Source organism: Phytophthora infestans, genomic scaffold (assembly GCF_000142945.1).
Source record: "Phytophthora infestans T30-4 supercont1.28 genomic scaffold, whole genome shotgun sequence".
In the NCBI taxonomy this organism is placed as follows: domain Eukaryota; phylum Oomycota; class Peronosporomycetes; order Peronosporales; family Peronosporaceae; genus Phytophthora; species Phytophthora infestans.
In genome coordinates, this window is record NW_003303731.1 from 891,539 (window position 1) to 904,415 (window position 12,877).

Sequence of the window (12,877 nt, forward strand, 5' to 3'; positions counted from 1 at the left end):
TCTATTTGTGGAGGTGGTTCTTCCTTCGAGGGAAAGTGCCGTGTAGCGAGGGATCGACACTTCGCCTACGAAAGTTGCGCGAGTGGCAGACGCACCGCCAAAAATGTCCAGCCGACAATGGGGCTCTTAGTCTACTTGTCGCGTTCTACTAGCGTCACTAAAGACCCAGCAATAAGGTGCTGGTCTGTAGCACGCTATCAAAAAGTCTTGCTTTAGCCCTGGAACTCGCACTTCTCCGGGAACGTGCAGCCCGAGCGGGTGAGCACAACCTGAGCAGCCCAGTGGCCAGCGTTCACGCACTGCTCAAGGGGAAGACCCATAGCCAAGCGGGAAATGAAGCCACCAACGAAAGCGTCACCGGCACCGTTCGTGTCGACGATCGATGAGGCAGCCATCTTGGGCACGTCGAAAGTGTAGACCTTGCCCTGATGCACAACGACCGTGGGGTCGGCGCCCTGGGTGAAGACAACAGTGCGGCAACGCGAGCCACTGGCCTTCTCCAGCTGCGAAGTCTTGAGGGCAATCTCCTTGATGTCCTCGCCCCAGCCCTGCACCTTGCCGAGAGTCTTGGCCTCGCTCTCGTTACCGAAAACAAAGTCGGCGTACGGGATGGCAGCCATAAGGGGGTCCTTAAAGAACTCGACGATGAAAGGCGCCGAGAGGTTGACAAGGAACGTCTTGTTGTTCTCCTTGGTGTGCTTGGCCAGCGTCATGACGGCGGTGGGGGAGACCGTGAGATGGAAACCAGCCGAGTAGAAGAACTGACCCTTGTTGATGATCTCCTGGTTCTCAGGCTTGGCCAAGTGATCGTGGTGGAAGTGGTTGGCGGCCGACAAGTCAGCAACAAGCGAGCGCTCCGATTGGTGGACGCACACGGCGCACGTGCCCGTCTTAATGTCGGCGTTATCAAGATACGAGACGTTGACGCCATCGGCCTGAGCGCACTCTTTGAGTTTAGCGCCGTGCGCGTCCTTGCCCACAGAGCCGAAGAACGACGTAGCACTCTTGTTGTGCTTGTTGAGCATCCACTGAGCCACGCGGATGGAGTTCTGCGTGGCGCCACCAGCCACAAACTCGGGCTTAAGCGTCTGCAGCTCCTCAAACATGGGGGCGTGGCTCTCGTCCGCCAGGATTGCGTTGTCCAGCTTAAGACCGTATTTGGTCAGGAACTCGGGCGTCACATCGGCCAAGATATCGAGCAGCGGGTTGCCCAGTCCCACGATGGAGTGTGACAAGTTCTCAGAGGCCATGGTGCTAAAGATACTGCGTTGCTCGGGCGGAAGGCGAATGGGGACAAGACCGCTTCATGCCAGACTAACGTTTTCAGATAGTGGGACCGCGACGGACCAATCGCCACGCGTAGAGGACGCATTCTAACCAATCAACGCGTGAGAGATTCGGGCAAACAGCGGATGGCCACCCGTTGAATTACACCATGTCATTGGACGAAAATACCACTTCAACACACATTTTCTTTCCGCCAAAAGTATCTTGACCACCAGAGTCTCTTTACAGCGAGTCTCTCCTCCGTTTGAAATGCCCTAAAGCACGGAACGTCTCGTCCATGGAGCGGGCGCCTTAGGTTCAAGTATGTCGTCGCCCCCATCACGTTGCTAATGAAGCTCGGCCAGGAGCCAAAGCTTGCTCATTTGATCTTTTGATCTCCAGCGCTCAAATCGAGAGCAGAAGCGCTGAGCATGCAGCCATCGCCCCTAAAAGTCCATGACTTGAGCTTTCTGGTGGAGCATAAGCTTCCAGGCGACATCCACCTGCAGCATGAGCTTCGCGTCCCCTCAAATGCTGCCATGACGGGCAAGACGCACCTTGCGAAGAACGGCGGGTTTCCAGTCGACAACAGCCAGCGACTTACAGCTGACAACGAGCTGCTGCCGCTTGAGATTAGTGAAGTCTCGAAGGAACTTACCGAATGGAAACAAGCGCATCACTTGATAGTGGCCATTCAGCACGAGGCAGAGAAGAAGACAAGTGAGCTGCAAGCAGAAAATGCTCGACTGAGAGACCGCTCTTCAGCACCGGAGGAATTTGGCGTGCACGTTCAGGAGTTTCAATCTGAAAAGACTCAGCTTCAGCGCGATATCTTCTGGCAGTCTCAAGAGAGGAGACAGCTGGAGGCTTCAAATTTTCAGCTGCAGCGAGCGTATCAAGCTAGCATGGCCCAAGCGGCAGCGGCGCAGCGCAGTGTGGAAGAAATACGCGCGATGGCGAAACGACAATTCGACAGGATCGCCGAGGCAGCCAGACGTCGTCCACGTTGCAAGTGCGAGTTTATCGACGAGAAACGGGTGTACCCCAAAGCCAGTCCCCAGAACGACCAGGAGAAGTTAATTTGGCTCGAGAGCGTGGTGATCTCGAAGGAAGAAGAGCTGCAGAAACTGAGGGACGAAGTGCAAGCGCTCAGTAAGAAGTCGGTGCATTGTGTCCTTCAAGACGCAGAAACTGAGATCAGCTCGATATCTGACGCGTCCGCCGTGCAGTCAACGCAGGCAGTGCGACCACCTGAAGAAGGTAAAAAGCGCAAGGAGACAAGCGCCAGGACTGATACGTGCCATTTTAGTGACGCACACACGACACTGGAGATCTCAGTGGATGTCGAAGCGCAAGATGTAGAACCTCCGCTGACAAACACGCTTTTGGACGACTTGGAAGAGACCCCAGAAAGCGAAGCGTGGCTTAAGGCCATCCAGGGCTTCAAGAGTAATGGCTTGGGGCTGGATGACTTGAGGTTGCCGACATATACGGAGTTGTTCGACTTCCTGAGTGACTCAAGTGACACTGAAGGAGTGGAAGCAAACAAAGACTGTCAGCATCAAGACGTGGGTCAGGACGGTGTCCATATCATATCCAGTAAACGCAAAAGATCAGAGCATCTGGATGGAACGAGTATCGCCTTGCCAGGCCGATGCGGTTACTGCTAGGCCTCTGCGACGTCCCAAGCTGGTATAGAATCGACAGAGCAACCTATTGGGTTAGTGAACTCTCGCGCTTCTGACTCAGTCTCCTCATTACGGGACCGAGACAGAAATGTGCTACGCTCATGACCGATAGCAAGCCTCCACCCCCTCATTACGGGGTTCACGACCGACACTAAGTCTTCAGATCCAGCCACCTCCTCATTACGGGGTCGACATTTGACGTTCAAGATCGACGTTCAAACTACTGTAGGAATCAGAGACTATTTCTCTTGAGTTTCTGCTCCAGCCACAGTACAGTAGATTTACGATGGCTGCTTCACACTTCACCCACCCACCACCAGCTATCGCTTAGCAGTACAGTAGTCGAATTACATAAGCACATTGTTCGTGTCATAATGATACATGACTGTGAACTGATGTTGGAGGCGGAACCGTGTGGTTTTCATTTTTTATTAGTCCTTCTCCATGGCGGATCTCTGTAACCAGATCCAAGAGCATGAAGGTAAAGAAGCAATGGTATGTTTATGCTAAAATGCCGACTCCCATCGTTTTGGCTTGTTGCTGATATCCTTAGACGAGATCCCACCGGATGTTATCGATGTCCTACTAAGCAGCTCGGATTTTGAAGAGTTCAAGAGTCTCATGCTCTGGTTCAAGCAAAATGAGATCCCGTGTATTGAAATCACCGGAGATGCTCTTATTTGCTGCAGTCCCTAGGAGAAGAATGTCGTAAAGGGCTATTGCAGTGGGAATATGGTGAAGAATTGCGGCTTTGAAAGAGCTTAGCTACTTTCAAGTTGCAATTCCCCCTGCATTAAGAACCAGACTATCAGATACTTCGAAGTACCGGTAATATCTTTTCAACAGCTTGACCTTAGCCTTTAGAGACCCACTGAAGTGTTTGAGAAATATGAGTCCTATTCTCGACGCATAGCCGACGAGGGAAGAAGAAAGAATATTTTACGCGCCCCAAACCACTTAAGGACAGCGACAAGCCTACATGATAGTGCACCTGCCGCATGTGCATTTTGACATCGCCTTCGCTTCTAGTTCTTCGTCCACTGCCTGTTGCAGGTTCTACACAAATAGTTGGTATGTGTTATTTGGAAAAATATTCATGGGGAAGAACAGAGAGCAACAGCACCGACTCACCTCCTCTTCCTTGCTGTCCGTCGCGTTTTCAGTTGTTTCTGGTGCGGGTTGGGTGCTTGCAACCTCTCCAGCTGGAGTTGAATCGACTGGGGCATCCGTCGAGTTGGCAGCAGAGGCATCGGCTTGCTCATCATTCATTCCGAGTTCAATATTGGCTTGATCCACAGTTTCCCCCTTGGCTTCTTGTGCTATGCCTGGTGTCGACTCAGGAATTTCCTTTTCCACTTCCTCCTCCTCCTCAATTTCATTAATTACCTCTGGTTCAGCCTCGAATGGCGGTGTATCTTGGATTTGCATGGCGGTCAAACGCGTCCCCGCTTCGGTCTTTTCAATCGTTTCAGTCAAGTCTGACAGCACTTGGTAGATTATTGCCATAGCCTGAATGATTGCCACTGTCTTTATGGCCGCTAGAGTCTGTATTTCTCGCGCCGACGGATGGCCGACAGTGGCAGTTTCGGTGATACTTGTGTCCTGCTCAATAACGGGGCTGTCCTCGGACTCGGTCTCTTCCCCTTCGTCGCCAGCATCGCTTCCAGACTCCTGATTCACATCGTCGTCGTCAGCCGGATTGTCGATATCGTGCTTGTCTTCCGACTTCTGATTGCATACCTCTGGCGGCAATTGAGCACTCGCCTTGCCTTCTGTGCATTCCTCGCTTTCTGCAGGCCCCGCTCCCGTTGCACGTTCGGACTTCTCCACTATCGATGACACCGAAGCAGGCTCCGAAACTCTCACTGTGGTCTCTTTCCCTTGGATTGCGGCCTTTTCCGGTGTCATGGGAGAGCTCCTTGATGAGATCAAGGCCTTGGCGTCCATCCCTGCTTGTTCAATCTTGGACATCGCCATCTCCACCTGCATTACAAAAAAACATTGTCAAGTTCTCTGCATCCGCATAGATAGATTTTGAACCAGCAGCACACCTCTTGGTTGGAAAACGTGGCGGGCTCGACTCTTGCGACGGGCTTGAAGAGATGACCCGCGTGCTCTTCCGAAAACATCATGAAATGTTGCAAGCAGAACAGCACCTGCACCATATTCGTGCCCTCATACAGATCGTCAGTGCAAAACAGCGACAGATCGTTCATTCCGATTCTGCAGAGACTAATCGTTAGCGCCTAATGTGATAATGCTGTTACCCTCAGCTTCGCAACGTACGACTTGCACTGCCGCAGGAAGACGGAAGTGTTCTCTCGCTCCTTCCAAGGAGCCATTCGCATTGAGTACTGACGACTTATGGGCGACATACAGCTGGAAGCAGAAGGGAAAAGCGTCTCCATCTATTCAGCATACACGATGGAAGCGTTAGCTTGAATCGTATGTATTTTTCCAGTATGATCAACATACCATTTCGCGAAGCACCACTCCAGACTTGAGAGCCTCAAACAGATCTGTGCTCGGCAGCTCGCGCTGGAGCACACTCTCGATCCATGTCATCACCTCCTGAAATCATTACATTTTTTCTCATTTGTGCTCAGTAATAAACTAATGAACGTCAACTTCTTACGCGCTGACGGCGGAGATACTCGATTGCCATCGATTTATCGCTCGCCCACTTCGCCGACAAAGATAGACTGCGTTGGTGCTTGCCGCCCATGGGTGACTGGCGCAGATCACTGCTTTCATCGTAGTTTGGCACCAGTACATTCATGTCCATGTTACAGGTAAATCTGTTTTCTTGAATCGAAGGTGTTTGTGTCCTGAGGCTCTCGGCCCGATACCTTCTGTAGCTGTCTCTAAAGAAAGTATGACCTACCAGCCAACACCTATCATTCCAGCCACTGATTATCTGGTGTCCGAAACCAACGGAAGGCGCTTTCCAACCGAACTATCTCCCACGACAATGACCCCGTTGCTCGATCCCATTGCTCGCCACAATCCCACCGGTGAAAATACAAGTTCTCACACGTCACACATTGCAGATGACTATTGCCACCGACTCGTCACCGGAAGCTCTTTACAACCATCCCGAATCGTACTTATATGAGCAATCATTCCACCACCAACAGAACTCAATCAAGTATTTACACGATGATTCGCGTGGTGGCTGGGACGTATGAAGGCTTGCTGTACGGATGGGAATGCCCCACAGTGACTACGGGCGAACGCACTAAGATGAAGCTCACCTTCGGATATGCAGCACACTCGGAATGCATCAAGAGCGTGGCGCTCATGGCTGCCAAACAAGGAAAAACACTGTTGTCTGGCAGCAGCGACGAGATGATCAAGTGCGTTTAATTGATTTGGCTGGGCAGTAGCATGGGATAAGAAGAAGAAGAAAGCGTACTAATATGTTACTGCTGTTATTTCATGCAGGATCTACAATGTCGACAAGGGCGTGGAAGTCGGAAGTCTCATGGAGCAGCACGGGGCCATCTCGAGCCTCGAGTTTTTCGGCCAAAGCCACGTACTCAGTGGCAGCGCCGACAATTTCATTTGCATCTGGCGTACATCAGACTGGAACTGTCTACACATCCTTGGAGGCCACAAGTAAGTGTTTGGCTGTAGACGCAAGTGGGTGAAGCATGTGCTAAGCTCGTCAATGATTATAGGGGCGAAATCAACTCGATCGCGGTGCATCCTAGTGGCAAGTTATGCTTTTCGGTTGCACGCGACCGTACACTACGCATGTGGAACCTCGTAAAGGGCCGCATCGCTTTCATCCGTCGACTGGAAAAGGAGGCAGAGCTCGTCATGATCTCGCAGAAGGGTACACACTACGCACTCGGCTTTGGCAAGGACTTGTCGGTGTTCAACATGAACGCAGAGGTGCGTCGCCAGCGGACATTAAAAAAATGCTACTGACGGGGAACGATATCTAAGCATTGTCACTGTTTCTTTTGCTGTCGATTAGCTGGTGGGCACGTTAGAGCACTCGAAGAAGATTCACTGTGCTGCATTCGCCACCGATGAATATGTTGTCTGTGGTGGTGACGACAAGCAAATTTTTATCTGGAAGACCAACGGAACGTACGTGTTGCGTCGCCTGAAGCCGTTCTAAAGCTCATTTATCTCTTGACTAACATATGTGTTTCTAACAGACTGGTTGGAAAGGTGACGCACAAAGATATTGACGCGCGCATCCGATGCCTGCAAGTGGTGTATCCGCATGGCGAGGACAAGCTGCCGTGGATTGTGTTGGCTACTTCTGATGGCGCGTTTCAGATCTGGGATTTCGCCTCGTTCACATTGGACGAGTCGTCCCCTGAGGAGGCAAACAAGTTGGTGGAACCGATCGCCTCGACTGTACTCCTTACCAAGCCTCGTGTGACCTGCCTGTCCGTGTGCGCTGCAAATGAAAAGGCCGCTAAGGAAGCTACCGTAAGCGAGGATACTACCACGAAGATAAAGAAGACCATGAAAAGCAAGAAGGTTACTGAAAAGAAATTATCTGCTCCTGCTGCTGGTATTCCACACGTGGTTGTCGAGCTGGATGCTGGCGAAAGTAAGGCTGAAGATGAAGGCGAATCGTCCACTAAGCGCAAGTCAACAGGTGAAACCCAGCGTAAAAACAAGAACAAGAAGAGAAAGCATAAAAAGTAGACCTAGAGTGCGACTGGAAAAAAATGAAATAGAGTTCATTACACGCATGGCTTTCTGAAGATTACAGCAAATGAAATGATCTACAGTAGAAGCGAAGGCGATGTCAAAATGCACATGCGGCAGGTGCACTATCATGTAGGCTTGTCGCTGTCCTAAAGTGGTTTGGGGCACGTAAAATATTCTTTCTTCTTCCCTCGTCGGCTATGCGTCGAGAATAGGACTCATATTTCTCAAACACTTCAGTGGGTTTCTAAAGGTTAAGGTCAAGCTGTTGAAAAGATATTACTTCGAAGTATCTGATAGTCTGGTTCTTAGTGCAGGGGGAATTGCAACTTGAAAGTAGCTATTAAATAAGCTCTTTCAAAGCCGCAATTCTTCACCATATTCCCACTGCAATAGCCCTTGAAGACATCCTTCTCCTAGGGACTGCAGCAAATAAGAGCATCTCCGGTGATTTCAATACACGGGATCTCATTTTGCTTGAACGAGAGCATGAGACTCTTGAACTCTTCAAAATCCGAGCTGCTTAGTAGGACATCGATAACATCCGGTGGGATCTCGTCTAAGGATATCAGCAACAAGCCAAAACGACCATAAACATACCATTGCTTCTTTACCTTCATGCTCTTGGATCTGATTACAGAGATCCGCCATGGAGAAGGACTAATAAAAAATGAAAACCACACGGTTCCGCCTCCAACATTAGTTCACAGTCATGTATCATTATGATACATTATGTATGAGCAGACTTACCTCGAGCTTCTCGTGCAGTCGCCGCTCAATGAACGTCTCTACATGTAGAAACGTGCCGTTGTACCGAAAGGCAACGTCAGACAGCAGCCCCAAATGAATCGTTTTCCACAGCGCGTACCCATGAGGTCAGTGTACTGCTGGAAGATGTCCATGTAAATTAGTTTGTTCTCCGACACGTTGTCGAAGATCTCTACGCTCCACATTAATACAGAGTGAGTGATTCTCCAAGCGGAACTTCATTCTTAAAAATGCTCCAACCAATGTCCTACCGCAATTGTTGCGGCAGAACTCGCTCTGCATGCCGACAAAATCAGGGTCGATTAGAATATCCTGGAGCACACCGATCATCTCGTCGAACTTGGAGTCCTGAGAGCAGACATTTGAGCAGGAAAGTAGCGGATTCCAAGCCAATCTTAATCACCACAGAAGTTACTAACTCACCTCCGTATTCTCTTCGCCCACGTCATTGTCAAAAATTTCCTCCTCCTCGTCCTCCAACCTTTCGAAATCCGTCATTTCGGGTTGACTCATGGTTTCTTCTGCACCACAACACGGCGAGCGTTGGCGGGTTGCTTCCTTTACGCGATTCAATAACTATAGAGGACAGCACGCACCCTCTCTTGTAGACACGGCTGGATATTTGTTGCGAGGCTAAAAGGCGGAATCGAACAGCAGAGGGTCGATGGATCTTGAAGGGACGCTGGTTGGCAAAGCTACCCTACGAAAGTTTTGCCAACGGCCAGCATAAGCTGAATGAAACCAACCACCAATCCACTGCAATATGCAGTGGCATTTACTGAACAGTGGTGACGGTCTCATTGTTGCCGTTTAGGAGTCAGTTTACGACCTTTCGATCTTCTGCTTTTTCCATCTCGAGTATCTTATCAATCAAGTATTGCTGTAGTCCAACGCTGCATCACGATGAAATCGTGATTTCAATCACATCTCGTCCGTGCCAAACTAAGCTTGATGGTGCATGTACGTATGTAAGTACTGCTAGCTACTTTGGCCAAGTAGTGAATTGTATTGAGCTGCCGAATAGAGTATGATTTCCAGGAAACGGAAATCGCATACCAGTCAGTACCCACGACAAAACCGTGGTACAGTACTGTACCGGTAGCGCCAGATGCGAATGACAAAACACGTAGCAATTCGGATTTTTCGCATATTGGGTCTCGCTTTTAGAGCTCTGTGCTTGATAGACAGCGCAGCTCAACGACCGACTGCGTTCGGCGACAACCTGTATCGCATCCTCCTCGCCTTACCTTCCGACACCTCCAGGCATTGAGGAAAATGCGCAAGAACGGGTGGGAGACGCCGTTTCACGTGCTGCAGCTAGCCACGTGGGTGGTCTTCCCGGCCGTCATGGCGCTCTACTTCGCCTTCTACACACCCATCCTGGATAAGACGGCGGCTATCGTCCTCAGCGTTGTGTATGCTGTCGCCTGCCTCATCACGGTGGTGTCTGTGGCTGTTTGTACGGGAACTGACCCGTCCGACGACTGCATCATGAGACCGTCGGTAAGACGCCGGAGCAGGCTTTAGTGGTGACTTCAGACTCATAGTCATGACGTTTTATTTCTGCAGACCATGCCTGACGCCAGAGACTCACGCCCAGATAACCGTGTCTACTGCAACGTCTGCACAAAATATGTGTACGTGCTGCTGTTGGCCTCGACGCCTCTGCAATGCACCTAATGTACTATCCTCCTACAGGAACGACCAAAGTCGACACTGCCGCCTGTGCGACAAGTGCGTGGACGTGTTCGACCACCACTGCAAATGGCTCAACAACTGTGTGGGAAAGAAGAACTATCGTTTCTTTCTGGGCTCCGTCGTGGGTGCGTCGGTGTTCCTTGCGGTGCAGATTGCTGTGGGCATTTATCTCGTTGTGGAGCTGTACACGAACGAAGACGACATCAAGGGAAATTCAGCGACGAGCTATGGATGCTCTACGGAGAAGGACGATCTCACGGGCCTCTGCGTAGACGAGCAGTATCGCATTTCGCTGCAGACTCTACGGATCATCCACATCGTGTTGCTGGCCTTCCTCAGTCCATGGCTGTTCATGATCGGGCAACTCGCACTCTTCCACTTCCACTTATGTACGTGCACGACCATCCAAATAACGCTTCCATACGTGGCTTCTAACGTTTCTTTACCGTTTGCTTTGCGCAGGTATGGAAAAAATTACGACTTACGACTACATTGTCCGCCAACGCAAGCGGAAAAACGCCCAGGAGCGACAAAACACTGTACGTATATACCCTGTCAGTCATCTCGATATCGTGGCAACCGAGAGCTGCAGCTCCAGCGGCAAAGGCAGCTGGCCTTAGCAGACCAGAACACATACTTTTCCCGTATTTATAGATATAACTAAGGCATTGTTTTATCTTTTGCTGTGTTCTCTCTTGTGTAGGTTCGTGTGCCATGGTGGAAAAGATGCTGTGGGGGTAAGCCCAAGTCCGACTCAGCGCCGAGCAATTCGAAGCCCAGTGTCAATCAGACAAGCGATTCACGGCTGTCAGGGGAAAGCGTTCGCAGTGAGGAAGAGGAATTGGCTGCTATTGAAGCGGAGGTGGACGACAGTTTGGAGGTGCTCAGCAACCAGAGCGGTGAGATTCGCGAGCGAGACAGCAGCCGGCGCAGCAGCGGTTCGTTCCGCCAGCGTAGAAGCAGTAGTGGCCCGAAGAGGGGATTCGGTTTACACGTCGATCTTGCCGGACAGCGGTCTGTACAGACCAAACCCAGTGGGAACGGCGACGTTTACACGCCAAGATCAGAAAGCGGCGACACGAGCTACTTGCCAGCGCCGTATTCTCCAGGAACACCCGCTTCGCCTTTATCACCACGCTCTGATGCGGGTAGCGCATACTATTCCAACTCACCAATGGGCGAAACTGAGATACGGGACGCCGGAGAGGCTACAAACCAGCCTCTACCAGCTTACAAGATGTCAAGTAACTCGTCTATGGTCATGTATGGACGCCCACCGATTGATGACATCTCGTCTGGGAGCCACATCGTGTAAGTTTCCTGTATGTTGGTTCCTCATACGACAGCGTAGCGCCTTGCTGACTTCTCGGAATGTGTAGAGATTTTGACAGTGGTGATAGGAAGCACTAGCTGAGGTGAGAGAGAACCCACCACCCAGCTAGCTAACGTCTCGTTAGCTGACAATGTAGCTTGGACAAAGATCACAAGTATTTATGGCGTACACGCAGGGCAAGCTCACCACATCCACGGCACGACCAGACCAGGCGACCGACCAAACCAATTGCTAACCATTCCATAAAAGAAAAACAGGTTTTGTTTTAGAATGACGAAGACTACGTTGACAAATGCAACTGAAGCCTCAAATCTCCTACTGCAACAGCTTAGGCCTCGCGCACAGCCGCGACCTTGAAGTTCTTGGCCTCTTCGTCCGCTCCAATATCGACGTGTAGCACGTCCACTATGCCGCTGACGCTAGGCGTGTAGAGCGTCTTGCCCAGCAGCTTGCTGTTCGTCGAGTGCTCCACCTCTAGCGAGAAGAGCGCAGCCGTGGCCGTCCAGCCGCCCATGTCGTACTCGCGCTCTTGGATGGTCTTCTCCTCCCCCGGAGCCAACTCACACGTCTCCTTGATCTTGGCCTTGCCCTCAGCCTCGAATTCGTCGGAGCCGAAAGTCGCCACCACCGTCACTGGGTGCGACGTCGAGTTCTTAAGAGCGACGGACTTGGCGTAGTGCGGAACAGGAACCATGACTAGACAATACCTGGGCTTCAACTTGCGGATCAGGCTGATTTTCCGATTGTGAATGGGAAGCAAACTGACATTGGATGCGGAATATGTTCGCGTACACCAGATTGACAATCATTCTCGAATCGTATTTAGCATGCCGAGCCCCTCTTTGGCTGCAAACAGGAGTGAGAGCGGTGGGTGACGGGAGCTCACCACGACCTGCAGACAAAAGATAGCGACGCAAGCAGTAGCGAAGACGATTACTCAGCATCACGGATACGTGTAGATACTTTTATTTTAGCTCCAATTTTTTCCGTAACAGCCGCGAAGTCTAGCTGAAAAGAGTCAGCCGCGTATGGTTCGTAGCAAGGAGCAGTGGAAGGCCCAACAGCGAGCGTTGCATACCCAGAACCAGTCACAGAGCTTTTCCCAGATCAAGAGACCACTGTCGCACCCCCCTGGCGTGAGACCTACAGCGCCGCTTGCGAGCTCTGCGCTTTTTCAGTTGGGGAGGCCCACTAATGGAGCTCCTTTCGTTGCTGCAGAGCGGCCAGTAGTGTTTAAGCCTGACCCGGAACAGACTCCAAGTAGTTGTGGCAACTCGTCGGGTCAGGCAATTGATCTGACTCTAGATGACGACGATGAGGACGAGGACGAGCCTATGTGGACCCAACAGTCGGTACCTGGCGCTGCTGCTGCTGCTGCTGCTACGACAACTAATGCGAGTTCTGCAGCTTCAGATGCAGTCAAGTTGAGCACATTGGGCATCGATAATAA

At 51.1% G+C, this 12,877-nt stretch overlaps 7 protein-coding genes across 7 annotated transcripts; 3 read left to right on the top strand and 4 right to left on the bottom strand.

Moving 5' to 3' along the window:
* Positions 1-212: 212 nt before the first annotated feature.
* PITG_13265 (adenosine kinase) lies at positions 213-1,250 on the bottom strand (the record flags this gene model as incomplete). The annotated part of the gene is made up of 1 exon (XM_002899873.1): positions 213-1,250. The coding sequence occupies one exon, from the start codon at positions 1,248-1,250 to the stop codon at positions 213-215; it is 1,038 nt and encodes a 345-aa protein (XP_002899919.1).
* Positions 1,251-1,697: 447 nt separating this feature from the next.
* On the top strand, positions 1,698-2,936 carry PITG_13266 (uncharacterized protein; the record flags this gene model as incomplete). The annotated part of the gene is made up of 2 exons (XM_002899874.1): positions 1,698-2,429; positions 2,496-2,936. 2 exons carry the CDS (start codon positions 1,698-1,700, stop codon positions 2,934-2,936), a joined length of 1,173 nt encoding a protein of 390 aa, XP_002899920.1.
* Positions 2,937-4,630: 1,694 nt separating this feature from the next.
* Positions 4,631-5,739, bottom strand: PITG_13267 (uncharacterized protein; the record flags this gene model as incomplete). The annotated part of the gene is made up of 6 exons (XM_002899875.1): positions 4,631-4,723; positions 4,821-4,931; positions 5,006-5,177; positions 5,244-5,362; positions 5,430-5,525; positions 5,590-5,739. The coding sequence occupies 6 exons, from the start codon at positions 5,737-5,739 to the stop codon at positions 4,631-4,633; spliced, it is 741 nt and encodes a 246-aa protein (XP_002899921.1).
* Positions 5,740-6,113: 374 nt separating this feature from the next.
* PITG_13268 (p21-activated protein kinase-interacting protein, putative) lies at positions 6,114-7,625 on the top strand (the record flags this gene model as incomplete). Its single annotated transcript, XM_002899876.1, has 5 exons — positions 6,114-6,310; positions 6,399-6,572; positions 6,635-6,851; positions 6,937-7,076; positions 7,124-7,625. The coding sequence occupies 5 exons, from the start codon at positions 6,114-6,116 to the stop codon at positions 7,623-7,625; spliced, it is 1,230 nt and encodes a 409-aa protein (XP_002899922.1).
* A 362-nt stretch (positions 7,626-7,987) lies between these two features.
* On the bottom strand, positions 7,988-9,026 carry PITG_13269 (uncharacterized protein; the record flags this gene model as incomplete). Its single annotated transcript, XM_002899877.1, has 7 exons — positions 7,988-8,187; positions 8,243-8,288; positions 8,379-8,416; positions 8,497-8,568; positions 8,648-8,744; positions 8,820-8,917; positions 8,993-9,026. 6 exons carry the CDS (start codon positions 8,907-8,909, stop codon positions 8,045-8,047), a joined length of 486 nt encoding a protein of 161 aa, XP_002899923.1.
* A 645-nt stretch (positions 9,027-9,671) lies between these two features.
* PITG_13270 (palmitoyltransferase, putative) lies at positions 9,672-11,409 on the top strand (the record flags this gene model as incomplete). The annotated part of the gene is made up of 5 exons (XM_002899878.1): positions 9,672-9,899; positions 9,966-10,033; positions 10,095-10,483; positions 10,557-10,648; positions 10,798-11,409. 5 exons carry the CDS (start codon positions 9,672-9,674, stop codon positions 11,407-11,409), a joined length of 1,389 nt encoding a protein of 462 aa, XP_002899924.1.
* Positions 11,410-11,755: 346 nt separating this feature from the next.
* On the bottom strand, positions 11,756-12,121 carry PITG_13271 (uncharacterized protein; the record flags this gene model as incomplete). Its single annotated transcript, XM_002899879.1, has 1 exon — positions 11,756-12,121. One exon carries the CDS (start codon positions 12,119-12,121, stop codon positions 11,756-11,758), a length of 366 nt encoding a protein of 121 aa, XP_002899925.1.
* Between the last annotated feature and the right edge of the window lie 756 nt (positions 12,122-12,877).